The sequence below is a fragment of the Hyaena hyaena genome, unplaced genomic scaffold (assembly GCF_003009895.1).
Source record: "Hyaena hyaena isolate Hyena2069 unplaced genomic scaffold, ASM300989v1 scaffold_257, whole genome shotgun sequence".
NCBI classification, from domain to species: domain Eukaryota; kingdom Metazoa; phylum Chordata; class Mammalia; order Carnivora; family Hyaenidae; genus Hyaena; species Hyaena hyaena.
In genome coordinates, this window is record NW_024080889.1 from 224,129 (window position 1) to 238,772 (window position 14,644).

The 14,644-nt window shown below is 36.1% G+C and overlaps 1 protein-coding gene across 4 annotated transcripts in view; it reads left to right on the forward strand.

Annotated features, from left to right (window-relative positions):
* The window catches only part of FAF1 (Fas associated factor 1), a 451,681-nt gene that overhangs the window by 158,576 nt on the left and 278,461 nt on the right, over positions 1-14,644 (forward strand). For all 4 annotated transcript variants that reach the window (XM_039245398.1, XM_039245400.1, XM_039245401.1 and 1 more), the window contains one exon: positions 11,539-11,630. In XM_039245398.1, the coding sequence (XP_039101329.1) occupies positions 11,539-11,630 (92 nt within the window). The remainder of the gene's footprint in view (positions 1-11,538; positions 11,631-14,644) is intronic.

The following is a 14,644-nucleotide window of genomic DNA, read 5'->3' on the forward strand; positions in this document are numbered from 1 at the left end:
ACAGACATTTAATCTAAAAAAACATAGGTAGAAAATAATCAGGTGAAAAGATGTTGAATACCATGACTTATTAGGGAAATGCAAACTAAAATCATGAGATACAACTACACACCTGTTAGAATGGCTAAATTTAAAAGACTAAATATCAAGGACTGGCAAGGATGCAAGGGGAAAAAATAGTTAAAAAAGAGAGGGAGGGAGGCAAACTATAAGAGACTCTTAAATACAGAGAACAAACTGACAGTTGATGGGGGGATAGGGGAGAGGGGAAATGGGTTATGGGCATTGAGGAGGGCACATGTGAGAATGTGTATTCTGCTGCTTTAGAACAGAATGTTCTGAATATATATTATATCTATCCAATCCAGTGTGTCATTCAATGCCATTGTTTCCTTGTTCAAGGTTTTCTGCTTAGAAGATCTGTCCTTTGCTGTAAGTGGGGTGTTAAAGTCCTCTACTGTTATCATATTATTATCAATGAGTTTCTTTATGTTTGTTATTAATTGATTTATATATTTGGGTGGTATCAAGTTGGGGCCATCAATATTTATAATTGTTAGCATCTTCTTGATGGATAGATCCCTTAATTATGATATAATACCTGTCTTCATCTTTTGTTATAGTCCTTGTTTTAAAATCTAGTTTGTCTGTTATAAGTATGGCTACTCTGGTTTTCTTTTGATGTCTGTTAGCATGATAGATGGTTCTCCGTTCACTCACTTTCGATCTGTAGGTGTCTTTAGATCTAAAATGAGTCTCTCCTAGGCAGCATATAGATGGATCTTGGTTTTTCATCTATTCTGATACCCCTACATTTTTTGATTGGAGCACTTAGTTCATTTATATTCAGAGTGATTGTTGAAAGTATGAATTTAGTACCATTGTGTTACCTGTAGAGTTGGTGTTTCTGGTAATGTTCTCTGGTCTTTTCTGGTTTTGCTGCTTTGGGTCATGTTTATTGTTTTCTTGTTTTTGTTTTTTTTCCATTCAATGTGTCCCCCTTAAAATTTCTTGCAGGACTGGGTTAGTGGTCACAGACTGCTTTAGTTTTTCTTTTTCTGTGAGACTCTTTGTCTGTCCTTCTATTCTGAATGGTTGCTTTGCTGGATAGAGTATTCTTGGCTGCATATTTTTCCAGTTTAGCACATTGAATATATTCTGCCAGTCATTTCTCACCTGCCAACTTTCTGTGGACAGATCTACTGTAAACCTGATCTGTCTTCCCTTGTAAGGTTAAAGATTTTTTTCCTCTGCTGTTTTCAGGATTCTTTCTTTGTTGATGTATTTTGTGAATTTGACAATGATATGTCTTGGCAGTGACCACATTCCATTGAATTTAATAGGAGTTCTCTGTGCTTTTGGATTTTGATTTTTTTGTCTTTCCTCAGATTAGGGAAGTTTTCAGCTATAATTTGTTCATATAAACCTTCTGCCCCTTTTTCTGTCTCTCCTTCTCATCTTCTGGAGACTCCTATCATACAAATGTTATTCTATTTAATAAGTTGCTCAGGTCCCTGAGTTTACTTTTGTGATCTATTTTATTTCTCTCTTCTTTCAGCTTCTTTATTTTCTATAATTTTATCTTTTATATCCCTAATTTGCTCCTGTGCCTCATCCATGTTTGTTTTTGTGACCTCATATGGGCTTGCATCTCAGTTACAGCATTTTAAATTTCAGCCTGACTAGATTTCAGTTCTTTTATCTTTGCAGATAAAGGTGTCTTCTATACTTTTTTTAAAAGTCCAGTTAGTATCCTTATAATCATTGGTTTAATTTCTAGTTTAGACTCTTAGTTATACCTGTGTTGATTAGATCCCTAGCCATCATTTCTTCCTGGGTTTTTTTGTTTGTTTTTGGGTTTTCGGATTTTTTTTGAGGTAAATACATCTGTCTTGTCATTTTGGAGGGAGGAAAAGAGGTAATAAAGGAAAATGAAAGTTAAAAAAATTAGAAAAAATCAAATAAAGGAAGCTAGGTCCTAGGTGTGTTTTGGTTTGCTTGTTTAGGGAAGCTTGACAGAAAAAACAGACGAGAAAAGAACTGAAAAATTTTTTAAATCAGTAAGTAAATAAATAAATAAATTATAAAATTTTCTCTGTTACCAAGAAAAAAACAACAAGTAAAACAGAAACAGAAGCAAGGAAAGAAAAGAACATACAAAAAAAAAAAAAAAAAAACCCTAAATGAATCTAGATCCAGTTTTCCCTAGGGCTGAAACTTGCAGCACTCCATGATCAGTAGACTAAATGCCTGAAAGGGATTCATGCTGGTCTTCTGGAGGAGGTCTTCTGCTCTGATTCTCAGGTTTACTTGCCCTAGTGGAGTTGTGAATGGAGTGTGCTTGGAGCAGGGCTTAGTGTAACTGCTCCATTCTCCTCCACTTGTTGGCGATGGTTAGCTCACTGGGGTTGATCAGTGTTGTGCGAATGGTGAAAGAATCTCCTCCATCAGGAAGTTCCTGGACTCTTAGACTAGTGATCAGTCACCCCTCCTGTGTCTCCGGTTCTGTCAGCTCCCCGCCCTCCCCCATCCATGTCCGAGCTGTCCACCTGACAGGTAGCACCTCTCTCCAGAGTTTTATCTCCAGCGGCAGCTGTGTTTCACAACCCCACACACTTCAGAGAACCCTGTGGCTCAGCCTGTGGTGATCCTCTGGGGAAGAGTCTCGCTTTGTTTGCTGTGGGTAGTACTGCTTTGTCCCAGAAAATGTTTGTGCAACCATGCAACAGCAGTGGCTTAGAGTTTATGGTAAATTCCAACACACAGACAGCACCAGGGTTTGCTGCCCTCAGCCAGTGCCTTTGTTTCTATGTAGGTGAGTGGGGTAGCTCTATGACATCTACCTTGCCTGTGGAGATCTGTATTGCCTTTACCAAATGCACTCCAAGCAGGGTAACCGCTTTTTCCTGTGAGACCCAGGGGATCCTTTGCCTGTGCTGCCCACTCTGGGGGTTCCACCCTGCTTTCTTGCCAGAGTGCTACTAGGCGCTGGCCTCAGAAACCAGACTCTTTGCTGTTTATAAAAAACTGGAGGTATTAAAATCCTCTCCTTTAACCCTGTCAGTTATTTTGGGGAATGGTTTTCTTGCACAGTCCCCTGCATGTGTTTTCACTCTTTTTCTGTAGCTACTTTGAGGGGGAGTATTTTTCTTGTGTGAACAGAGGCTCTGCTCAATCTCACCCCCTCTTTCTCCTCTTTGCAAAAATGGATCCCTCCTCTCTTTAATTCCATGGCTCTTCTCTCCCTCAGTTCACCTCTGCAGACAGGTGTACCTGCTGCATTCTCTTCCTCAAATTATGCAGATTGTTCTGTTAATCCTCAGATCAATTTCTTGTTATTCAAAATGGTTTGATGTTGATCTAACTATACCAGGGACAAGACAAGCCCAGGGTTCCCTTACTATTCCGCTATCTTAACTCCTCCCTATATTCTTACAGTTTTATTTGATATTCTCATTTGATACTACAACCAAAACTTGGTAAATGATCATTTCTTAAAGATTAGTTGCAATGTAAAGCCTGAAACCACATCAGTGAAATTTTGTTATTCTGTTATATGAAAATTCACCAGAATATCTTTCCTTTCATTACATGATTTTCTAATATCATGAGATAGTCATTTGGAAAATATTGGTTCACTTGTTTATATAGATCAATGAAATCTTGACAGATTGCATCATATGATATCAATAAATCATTTGGTTTTTTAAAAAAGTTTATTTTGGGAGAGAGGGTGAGAGAGTGAGTGTGCATGGGGTTGGGCAGAGAGAGAGAGAGTATCTCATGCAGACTCCACACTGTCAGCATGGAGCTCAGTGCGGGGTTAGAACTCACCAACTGTGAGATTATGATCTGAGCTGAGATAAGGGTCGGTTGCTTAACTGACTGAGGAACTCAGGTGCTCTAGTGATTGTTAACATCATCACTGATCTCACAGAAAAGTATCTTAAGTATATGGGTAAGTTATCAAGCTCATAATAACATATACAGAGTTTTTAAAAATTTGGAATTTAGCTTGAAGCCTCAAATTTTATCCTTGACAAAAAAATTGTCAGATTTTTTCCTTGGGTTGAAGGGCTTACTTTGTTCCTTTTTAAGAAAATGTCTGGTCTGAATAACATAGTGTGATATTCAAGTAAAAATAGTGTTCTATGAGAAAAACAGTTCATCTCACACTGTAAACAAGCCCTCTTCCTCAGAACAATGATTGTACTTTAATATGTAATAGAAGTGCTTTATAGATGCTTCCAGTTTCATCACACACAATATTAAAAGCACCAAGATTTAATAAAAATAATCATTTTTGTTACTTCATGGCTTTTCTTTTAAATACAAGTATTTGGTGGTTAAGGATACCATACAAGGATTACTAGTTCAGCTTAATACCACTACTTTGATATGTGATAAAGTACCAGCAGTTTATTTAGCATTACTTTTGTGCAGTCATACTCAAGCAATCCTAGGAATCTGTGAACAATACTTTTGATTATCTCTGCTTTAGATACATCCTAAAAAGTGTTGTGAAGGAGTCTAAAGAGGATCAATCTGAGGGATGCATGAAAATTAAGGACTGTCAGAATAAACTTGCACACCCTTTAAAGGCAAACCAGTAAATGTAGATGCTCATTAACGTAATTTTCATAATGAATGGCATTTAGTCAAAATTAGTAGACATAAGAAGTATCCAAGTATGACTCATAACTTGGAGAAAAACTTGAAAATAAAAATACATAAATGACAAAAATGATAAAATTAGCAGATTAAGATTTTTAAAAAAATTTTTAATGTTTTATTTATTTCTGAGAGAGACAGAGTGAGCAGGGGAGGGTCAGAGAGAGAAGGAGATATAGAATCTGAAGCAGGCTCCAGGCTCTGAGCTGACTGTCAGCACAGAGCCCGATGCGGGGCTCAAACCCACGAACCCTGTGATCATGACCTGAGCTGAAGCCGGACACTTAACCGACCGAGCCACCCAGGCTCCCCATGGCAGATTAAGATTTTAAAACAGCTGTTATAACTATTTTAGGAGTTTAAAGAAAATCAAGAAAGCAATGAGGAAAGAAATGAAAAATACTGAAAATTGACCAAGTGGATATTCTAAAGTATAAGATCTTCAAAGAAAGAATTTACTCAGAAGAATTAAGAGGTAGATGCTGTTGAAGAAAAGGTAATGAATTTGAAGCCCTAGCAATAAAAGCAATGCAAAATGAAGTACACATAGCAAAACTACAGGACAGAGATGGTGGAATGCATCCTGAGTGAACTTTGGGGGACAAATTGAGTGGTGTAAAGAATGTATGATTAGAGTTCCTGAACTAGAAGAGCTAGTAGAAAGGCAAAAATGTTAAAGGAATAATAACACAAAACTATCCAAATTTCATGAAAAATATAAATTCAAAAGTATAAGCTTAGTAACTCCAAGTAGGAGTAACTCAAAGGAAACCATGTCAAGAAAGAAAATAATAAAATTGCTGAAAATTAGTAGTACAAGAAGTTCATCCAACAGTAGTCAGACTGGTCTGTCGAAATTAAGTACAACTGGCAGAAATCCAGAGGCATTGACAATAAGGTGCACAGGAGATTCAAGGGCCAGATCTCAATGCCCCACAATGGTTACAAGAGCAACAAGAAAACAAAGCAGGTGCTGTCTCGCAGCTTCTGGAAGTTCCTAGTCCACAATGTCAAGGAGCTTGAAATGCTGCTGATGTGCAGCAAATCTTACTGTGCAAATTGTTCATAATGCCTCCTCTAAGAACTGCAAAGCCATTGTGGAAAGAGCACCCCAGCTGACTATCAGAGGCTGCACAGTGCCAGGCTACACAGTGAAGAAAATGAATAGACAGGCAGCTTTTGTGCATATCATATTCATGTTAATAACAGCATAAAACTACCAAAAAATATTAAAGTTATCAGAGGTGAGGAAACAAAGACACATTGTATATAGGAAAAGAGATTTAAAAATAATGACTACAGACATCTTATCAGAAGCAATGCAAGCCAGGAGACAGTGATATTTTTAAGTGCTGAAGGAATAAAATGTTAACTTAGAATGCTACATCCAACAAAAATATCTGTCTAAAATGAAGACTAAATAAAGATATTTTTCACAAACAAAAGCCACAAGAAGTGTTAATGGAAGTTCCTTAGGCGGAAAGAAAATGATAACAGAAAATTAGATTAACACAAATAAATGAAGAACATCAGAAATTGTAAATATTTGGGTACATATGAAAATATTTTTTTTTAATTTTTAAAAATGTTTTATTTATTCCTGAGAGAGGGAGAGAGAGTGAGAGACAGCATGAGCAGGGGAGGGTCAGAGAGAAAGGGAGACACAGAATCTGAAACAGGCTCCAGGTTCTGAGCTGGCTGTCAGCACAGAGGCTGAGGTGGGGTTCGAACCCACGAACCATGAGATCATGACCTGAGCCGAAGTTGGATGCTTAATTGACTGAGCCACCCAGGAGCCCCTATTTTGAATTATTTTAAATGATTGACAATATATTGTGGGGTTTATGAATTATGTAGAAGTAAAGGTATGTGGAAATAGAAGTATACTGTTATAAGACAGGTTGTATATTATTTGAAAGCAGACGGTATTAAGTGAAAAATGCATATTATAGGGGCGCCTGGGTGGCTCAGTTGGTTAAGCGTCCAACTTCAGCTCAGGTCATGATGTCACGGTTCGTGGATTCAAGCACCATGCCAGGCTCTGTACTGACAGCCTAGGGCCTGAAGCCTGCTTCAGTTTCTGTGTCTCTCTCCCTCTCTGCCCCTCCCCTGCTTGTGCTCTGTCTCTCTCTCTCTCTCAAAAATAAATAAACATTAAAAAATATTTTTTTTAAAAAGAAAGAAAATGCATATTATAAGCCTTAGACCAATCACTAAAACATGAAATACAGATAATAGTTATCAAGCCAAGCGTGGAAATAACATGGAATATCTAAAAATACTTAATAAATTCAAACGAAGCTAGAAAGAGATGATAAAAAAATAAGATGAATAGAAAACAGTAAGACCCTATTGTAATTACAATTAATATAAATTATCTCACATTCTTATTAGAAGGTAAAGATTGTGAGACTGGATAAAAAAAGAAATATCAATGATATATGTACAAGTAAACCGCTTCATATTTTTAAAAAGTCTTTATTTATTTTGAGAGAGAGAGAACCCCAGTCATGCTCCATGCTCATCTTGGAGCCTGACGCAGGGCTCCATCTCACGCATGATTGCAAAATCATGACCTGAGCCAAAAGCGAAAGTCAGATGCTTAACCGACTGAGCCACCCGTGCAACCTGAAACCCACTTTAAATATAAAGCATAATATTGAAATATATATATATGTATATTTGAAAACAGTAATCAGTATATAAAGTACTATGTTATAACATGTTATTATATTATGTTAATATTAAGGGAAGTAGACTTCTGGGCAAGAAATATTATGAGGACCAAATGGAGACATTTCCTGATGAAAATGGGAACTCATCACACGCATCACAAAGACCAAAGTATCGTAAATGTGTTCATGTCTAATAACAGTTTGAAAGCATATGAAACAAAACCTGATAAAACTGAAATGAGAAATGGACGAATCCTCATTCATAATTGGAGATGATAGCAGTCCTTTCTCATAGTAATATTCAGAACAACAGAATGCAAATATGAACAACAGTTTGACCTATTTGAAGTATATAAACCCCTCATAATTATAGCAGACTAAACATTCTTTTCATGTGCAGTTAGTACATTCATTAGGGCAGAAAATATACTCTGCCATGAAACAGGTCACTAAAAGTTTAAAGATCATGTGAACTGTATTCTCTGAGAACAGTGGAATGAAAATAGAAATCAAAAGTCTGGAAAATCCTGATATATTTGGAAGTTAAACAACATATTTAAATAAACTTGGATATTTATAAATAGGCTTGGATAGAGTATTCAAGGCTTCAAGGTTTTTGCCTCAGTAATGGAGAGTAATTAGCTTTAGATTAAATACTATTTGAATGAAACCTACTGATATTTTAATAGCAAGACCCAAGTGTTGTTTCTAAGTAACTTATCTGCATCCTAGAACCAAGCCTAAGAATATTTATAGAAACAAAAAATATTCATCACCCATCAAGGTAAAATTCACAATGTCTTGCATCCAATAAAGATTGCCAGGCATAGAAAGATGCAGAAAAACCTGGTCCATAATGAGGAGAGAAAAAAACAACCCCAAACTGATTTAGATGTAGAATTAGCAGATAAGGACATTAAGATAATTTTTATAACTGTATTGTATTTATGTTTTGTTTTTGTTTTGTATTTTATTTATTTTTAATAATGCTTATTAAAAATTTTTTCCACGTTTATTTATTTTTGAGAGAGAGAGAGAGAGAGAGAGAGAGAGAGACAGAGCGTGAGCAGGGGAGGGTCAGAGAGAGAGGGTGACACAGAATCTGAAACAGGCTCCAGGCTCCAAGCTGTCAGCGAAGAGCCCAGCACAGGGTTTGAACACATGAACCGTGAGATCATGACCTGAGGCGAAGTCGGACGCTTAACTGACTGAGCCACCCAGGTGCCCCTAGTATTAGTCTTTTTATGCCTGACTTCTTTCACTTAGCATAATGCCTTCAAGGTCCCATGTTGTCAAAAATGGCAGAATTTCCTTCCTTTTTTTTAAATAGTTGAATAATACTGAAATGTATGTTTGCATAAGAACCTCTTTATCCATTTCATCCATCAGTGGACACTTAGGTTGCTTCCATATTTTGCCTATTGTGGATAATGCTGCTATGAACATAGGGTGCAGATATCTCTTTGACATAGTGTTTTTATTTCCTTTGGATCTATTGTTGGACCATATGATAGTTCTATTTTTAATTTTTTGAGGGCACTCCATGCTGTTTTCTATAATGGTTGTAATGATTTATATTCCCACCAACGGTGCCCAAGTGTTCCCTTTTCTCCATATTTTTGCTGGCATTTGATAACAGCCATTCTAATAGACATGAGGTGATATGTCACTGTGGTTGTGAGTTGTGATTCTCTAATAACTAGTGATGTTGAGCACCTTTTTGTGTACCTGTAGGCCCTTTTGTATATCTTCTTTGGAAAAATATCTATTCATTTTTAGGTGTGTGTGTGCGCGCGCGTGTGTGTGTTTTGCTGTTGTGTTGTGAGTTCTTTATGTATTTTGTATAGTGACTTCTTATCAGATATATGGTTTGCAAATTCAGTGGACTGTCCTAGATGACATTTGTATTCATATTTTTCAGGTAACATACGGAAACTACTACTATAGTGTCAGTGCCATCTTGTGTTAAGATCTTTGGTGTCAGGCAGACCCAGATACTACCTCTAAAACTTGCTGCATTTTAGTACTTCACTGACATAAATTATTTTGGATATCCCTGAAACAACCTATATTGGCCAGGCACTATGTTAAACATTTATGTGTGTATTACCTTAGTTAATACAAATCAAATAGCTAACATTTTAGTCCCTTGTGTATATTGGGTACATAATGATACAAAATATTTCCCATGCCTTTACGTAATTTAATGAGCAACAAAATGAAGGGTTGGTAGTATAATTATCCCCACATCACAGAAGAAATTGAGACCAACAGAGAATAAATTTTTAAAATATAAAGAACTCAGTTTGTTGTCAAGATTCTAGTTTTGTTTTCTGTTCCTCTCTACTGGAATTAAAGACTATTTATATGTTACCTGGGGCGCCTGGGTGGCTTAGTCGGTTAAGCGTCCAACTTTCGCTTAGGTCATGATCTCGCGGTTCGTGGGTTCGAGCCCCGCGTCGGGCTCTGTGCTGACTGCCAGCTCAGAGCCTGGAGCCTGTTTCAGTCTGTGACTCCCTCTCTCTCTGACCCTCCCTTGCTCACGCTGTCTCTCTCTCTCTCAAAAAAAAAAAAAAAAAAAATAAAAAAAAAAATAAAAAAAAAAATAAAGACTATTTATATGTTACCTAAGCTTGCTGCAAAGAGTAACTGGGTCTTCAACTTAAAATCTCTCTTTGTTTTTCCTTTAAGAAGCTTCTTTTGGGTTATGAATGCTAAGAGTGTCTCCAAGAGTTTAAGTGGAAGGTGTCAGGTGAAGATCAGTTTGTAAGAGGAAAGCACTGGGCAGACTTGCAAGAGCATAAGCCCAGTTCCAGACAAGAACTGCTTTAGAAATACCAGCCTTAACCACAAGCAAAAAGACAATGTTTATATGTATTTGATATAAAAAGCATGGCTCATTTTTCTACTATTTCCATAAACAGAACAATACTTTGTCAGCAGCGACATTTTTGAAGGCCAAAACTGATAAAGTTTGTGCTTGTAAAATATATTGTGATGTTTAATCACTATCAGAAGTGCCCAGATAGGAATTCTGTGGAAGGAAGTAAAAGCATGTTACTAAGGGCATGAAGTTTTTGATTGTAGCATTGCTTACTTTGGCAACTGTGTTTCCATAGTACTTGTATAGCATAAGCTCCCCCCACCCCCACTAGCCCCCATTTTTTCCTTTATCAGTATGGAATTATTTTTCCTCTTTTAATATATGGCACAGTCAGTTCTTTCAGTATTCATTCACTTATTACAAATGGGTTTGAATCTAAAAGTATAGACTAGCACCAACCTAGTGAAAGTAAATACATGGAATCCTTGTACATTCTGATTCAACAACCTGTAGTTCCAGAAATTAGCTGATCAACTTACATGTAGACTTGATTCCTGATAAATGATTTTTGGAGTACTGGGAAAACTTTGATTCATCACTGTTTTTCATTAGCATCATGTTTATTTTGCCTTCTTATCTAAGTCTTTTGTCTACACTGAATAGAGTAACCTTTGGTTTGGGTCTCCTTCATAAGCCAGCTGTCCTTCAAGCTGAGTTTAAATTTTTATCTCTCTCATAAAGCCTTATCTATTTATCCAGCATATTTTTTTTCTTTTTTGAAATTCTGTTGCTTTTCTCTTTAACACAATTTAAGTTGTCTTCTAGATTATGTATATTAGCTTTATTTTTTCAGTTGCTTTTGTGGATGTTATCTCCTTTTATCCTTGGGCTCTGGAAATAGTTAAGAATGGCAGTATTATTCCCCATTTTATGATGCAAAACCTAAGAATAGATATTTGATTTTTTTCAAGATAAGACTTTGATTCAAATCTTCATTCCAAAATCTGCTTTCCTTCTATAATACCTTGTTTTATACTTTACCTGCTATTCCTACCACATGCTGAGCACTTAGTGGTATTGTCAGTTGACTGGTTTAAAACATATTACTTACCCCCAATCACTGATACCTATTTCCCTTAAAAAGTTATGCAGTTAATTAACTAGTTAATTAATTGTAGCGTCTTTCATCATAATTAATCTTGAAGCCTGAATTCTTCAAAGAGACTATGGAAATTTTTCTTATTTATTAATCAGACAAATGTTACTGATTATGCACCACATGCCTAATATTAATGCTAGCCCTGGATATGGACAAATGTTGATTGCATTATTTTGTTAGTAATATTCAGTCTTTTCTTATTTATACAGGAGAGATTAAACAGATTCTAGAAAATGAACTTCAGATACCTGTGTCTAAAATGCTGTTAAAAGGCTGGAAGACCGGAGATGTGGAAGACAGTGTGAGTTTCTTAATTGCCTAGAAATAAAAGAAAATGAAGTTATACAATTGACTAAATAATCTAAATGATGTATAAAAGATGGCTTTTATTAGTTTTTATTAATTCGACAGAAGTAGATTTTGGTAAAATAGTAACTTAGTTTAAAGAATCAGCAAACAGAGCAAAATAAGCCAGGCAGAGAAAGACAGATACCATATGTTTTCACTTATAAGTGGATCAAGAGAAACTTAACAGAGGACCATGAGGGAGGAAAAGAAGAAAAAAATAGTTGGGGAGAGGGAGGCAAACCATGAGAGACTCTTGAATGCTGAGAGCAAACTGAGGGCTGATGCGGGTGGGGGAGAGAGGAACGGGGTTGATGGGCATGGAGGAGGGCACTTGTTGGGATGAGCACTGGGTGTTATTATGGAAACCAACTTGACAATAAACTATGAAAGAAAAAATCAAAAAAGAACTAAAAAAGAAAAAGAATCAGCAAACAGTGTTTTTCAAGTTAAAACATTTTTCTGCTAAACTAACAGTAGTTTTGAATGAGGTAGGTGTGTAATTGTAAACACTGTATAGCATGTTTTTCATATTTCTAACTGTTATATAGGAATGGGTTTGGTATTCTTTTTGAGAGCTTTTTACTTTTTTCTCAAACCTCATAGGGTGTCCGTAAGTACCCTGGAACAGTGATTTACTGAACAATTACTTATTGGCCTAAAGGAAGTCACATACAATGTATATATGTATTGCCAAATACTGATTTGGAACAGAGATAATAATAGCAAATTTTTTTAATTTGGAAAATTTAAATGGTGAGAATCATTGTTTACTTAGCTAGTGGGAAATGCATGGAATGAATTTTATTTTAAGAATTTTCATAAAGTGTTGCAATTATAAGGCAGTAGTTGCTATTCTTAAGGACCCAGTAGCAGCCTCACATACTAAATATTTCATACACTTTTTCTTTGACAGAAAAAGTGGGGAGGAGTGGAAAGAAATGAATTGACTTTAAAGTTTTAGATGTTTGAGGTGGAAATAGTATCAAATCATTTCATACTTGTTATTAACTTGATATTTCAGTATCTACACGTAAACAGAATCTTCAACTTTTGATTCAGTTCTTTGCCAGTGACTTCTGGTAGACATTGTGCTTCTAAATATTTATATGTGAGTTCATTTGATATATGGAGATGTTCTGAGTATTTAAATAAGATATTTACATGAATTTCACTTTAGGGAGATATTTATAAGTTTAGGTATAAGTTAGTGATGTACTGTTTTAGGGGGTCAGCAACTTTTTTCTATATAGAACCAAGTTGTAAATCTTTTAGGCTTTGTGGGCAATATTGTCCCCCTTTTAGCTACTCAATTCTGATGTTATAGTGTGAAAGGAGCCATAGGCCATATGTGAAAATGTGAACCATTACTGTGTTCCAATAAATCTTTATTTATGAATGCAGAAATTTGAATTTTATATAATTTCACATACTATGAAATACTCCTTAAAAATTTTTTTTAACCATTTAAAAATGTAAAAATCATTCTTAACTTATAGGCCATACAAAAATAGGCAGTGGCCTAGATTTGTCACATACGCCTAGTTTGCTGACCCCTGGTGGGTGCTTCATGGCTGTTGTAATTGAAACATAGGTTAAAAAATAAAAAGAAGTGCTGCCTGAGTAAACCATCAACCTTGGCAGAAATAAAACACCAAAATACATTAGTTTATATAGCCGTATCATTTATCTGTTCATTTATTGAGAAGCCTATCGATATGAATCAGTTGTACGTGGCATTTTCAGTAGTTTGTGAAGAGAAAGGCAATTATTTTGAAAATGTTCTTAAAGCTATCTGTTCTAATATTTGAACATAGTCTTTTGTTACCAACAATATTTTCAGTTTCTGTATACACTTTTCCCAAGATGATTTCTGCATTTCCTATGCCATTAATTTTCTGTTTGCTCCCAAATATGTATTTCCAGGTTATACTTTTTTGTGAATGCATTTATCCAAATTGGTGATTTATTTTTGTGAATTGCATACCTTATTAGCATCTTTAAGTTAACATGTTTAAAATGGAGCTTTTGGTTTTTCTTCCAATGCCATTTCTCTATCGGTTTTCCTCCAATAAATGGCAGTACTATATAGCCACTGCTGAATTCAAAAATATGGACATCCAGTCTTTTCCCATTTCAAACAACACCTAATCCTTTGCTAAGTGCTATAACATCTATCTCCAAAATATATCTCAACTATGGTTACCTCTCAGTATTTTTATTCCACTGCCTAATCCAGGCCATTAGCATCTCTTGCCTGGGTCAGTACAGTAGCTTCATCATTGTTTTCCCAGCATCTTTTCCTGAGTTCTTCCTTACATTCTCTACACAGCAGCTAGAATGATCTTTTAAAAACATAAATTGAATTATGTAACTCTCCTGTTAAAACATATTTTTTTATTGCACTTTAAATAAAACTCACCGTGGTTTGGCACCCTCCTACACTGTTGGTGGGAATGTAAATTGGTACAGCCCCTCTGGAAAACAGTGTGGAGGTTCCTCAGGAAACTAACAATAGAACTCCCCTATGACCCAGCAATAGCACTGCTAGGAATTTACCCAAGGGATACAGAAATGCTGATGCATAGGAGCACATGTACCCCAATGTTCATAGCAGCACTCTCAACAATAGTTAAAACATGGAAAGAGCCTAAGTGTCCATCCACGGACGAATGGATCAAGAAGATGTGGTTTATCTATACCATGGAATACTACATGGCAATGAGAAACAATGAAATCTGGCCATGTGTAGCAACATGGACGGACCTTGAGGGTGTTATGCTGAGTGAAGTAAGTCAGGCAGAGAAGGACAAATATCATATGTTTGCATGTATAGGAGGATTAGGAGGAGCTTAACTGAGGAACAAGGGGGGAGAAAAAGGGAGGAAATGGTGGGGGAAAGGGAGAGAGGCAAACCATGAGTGACTCTTGAATGCTGACAAAAACTGAGGACCGATGGATGTGGGGGGG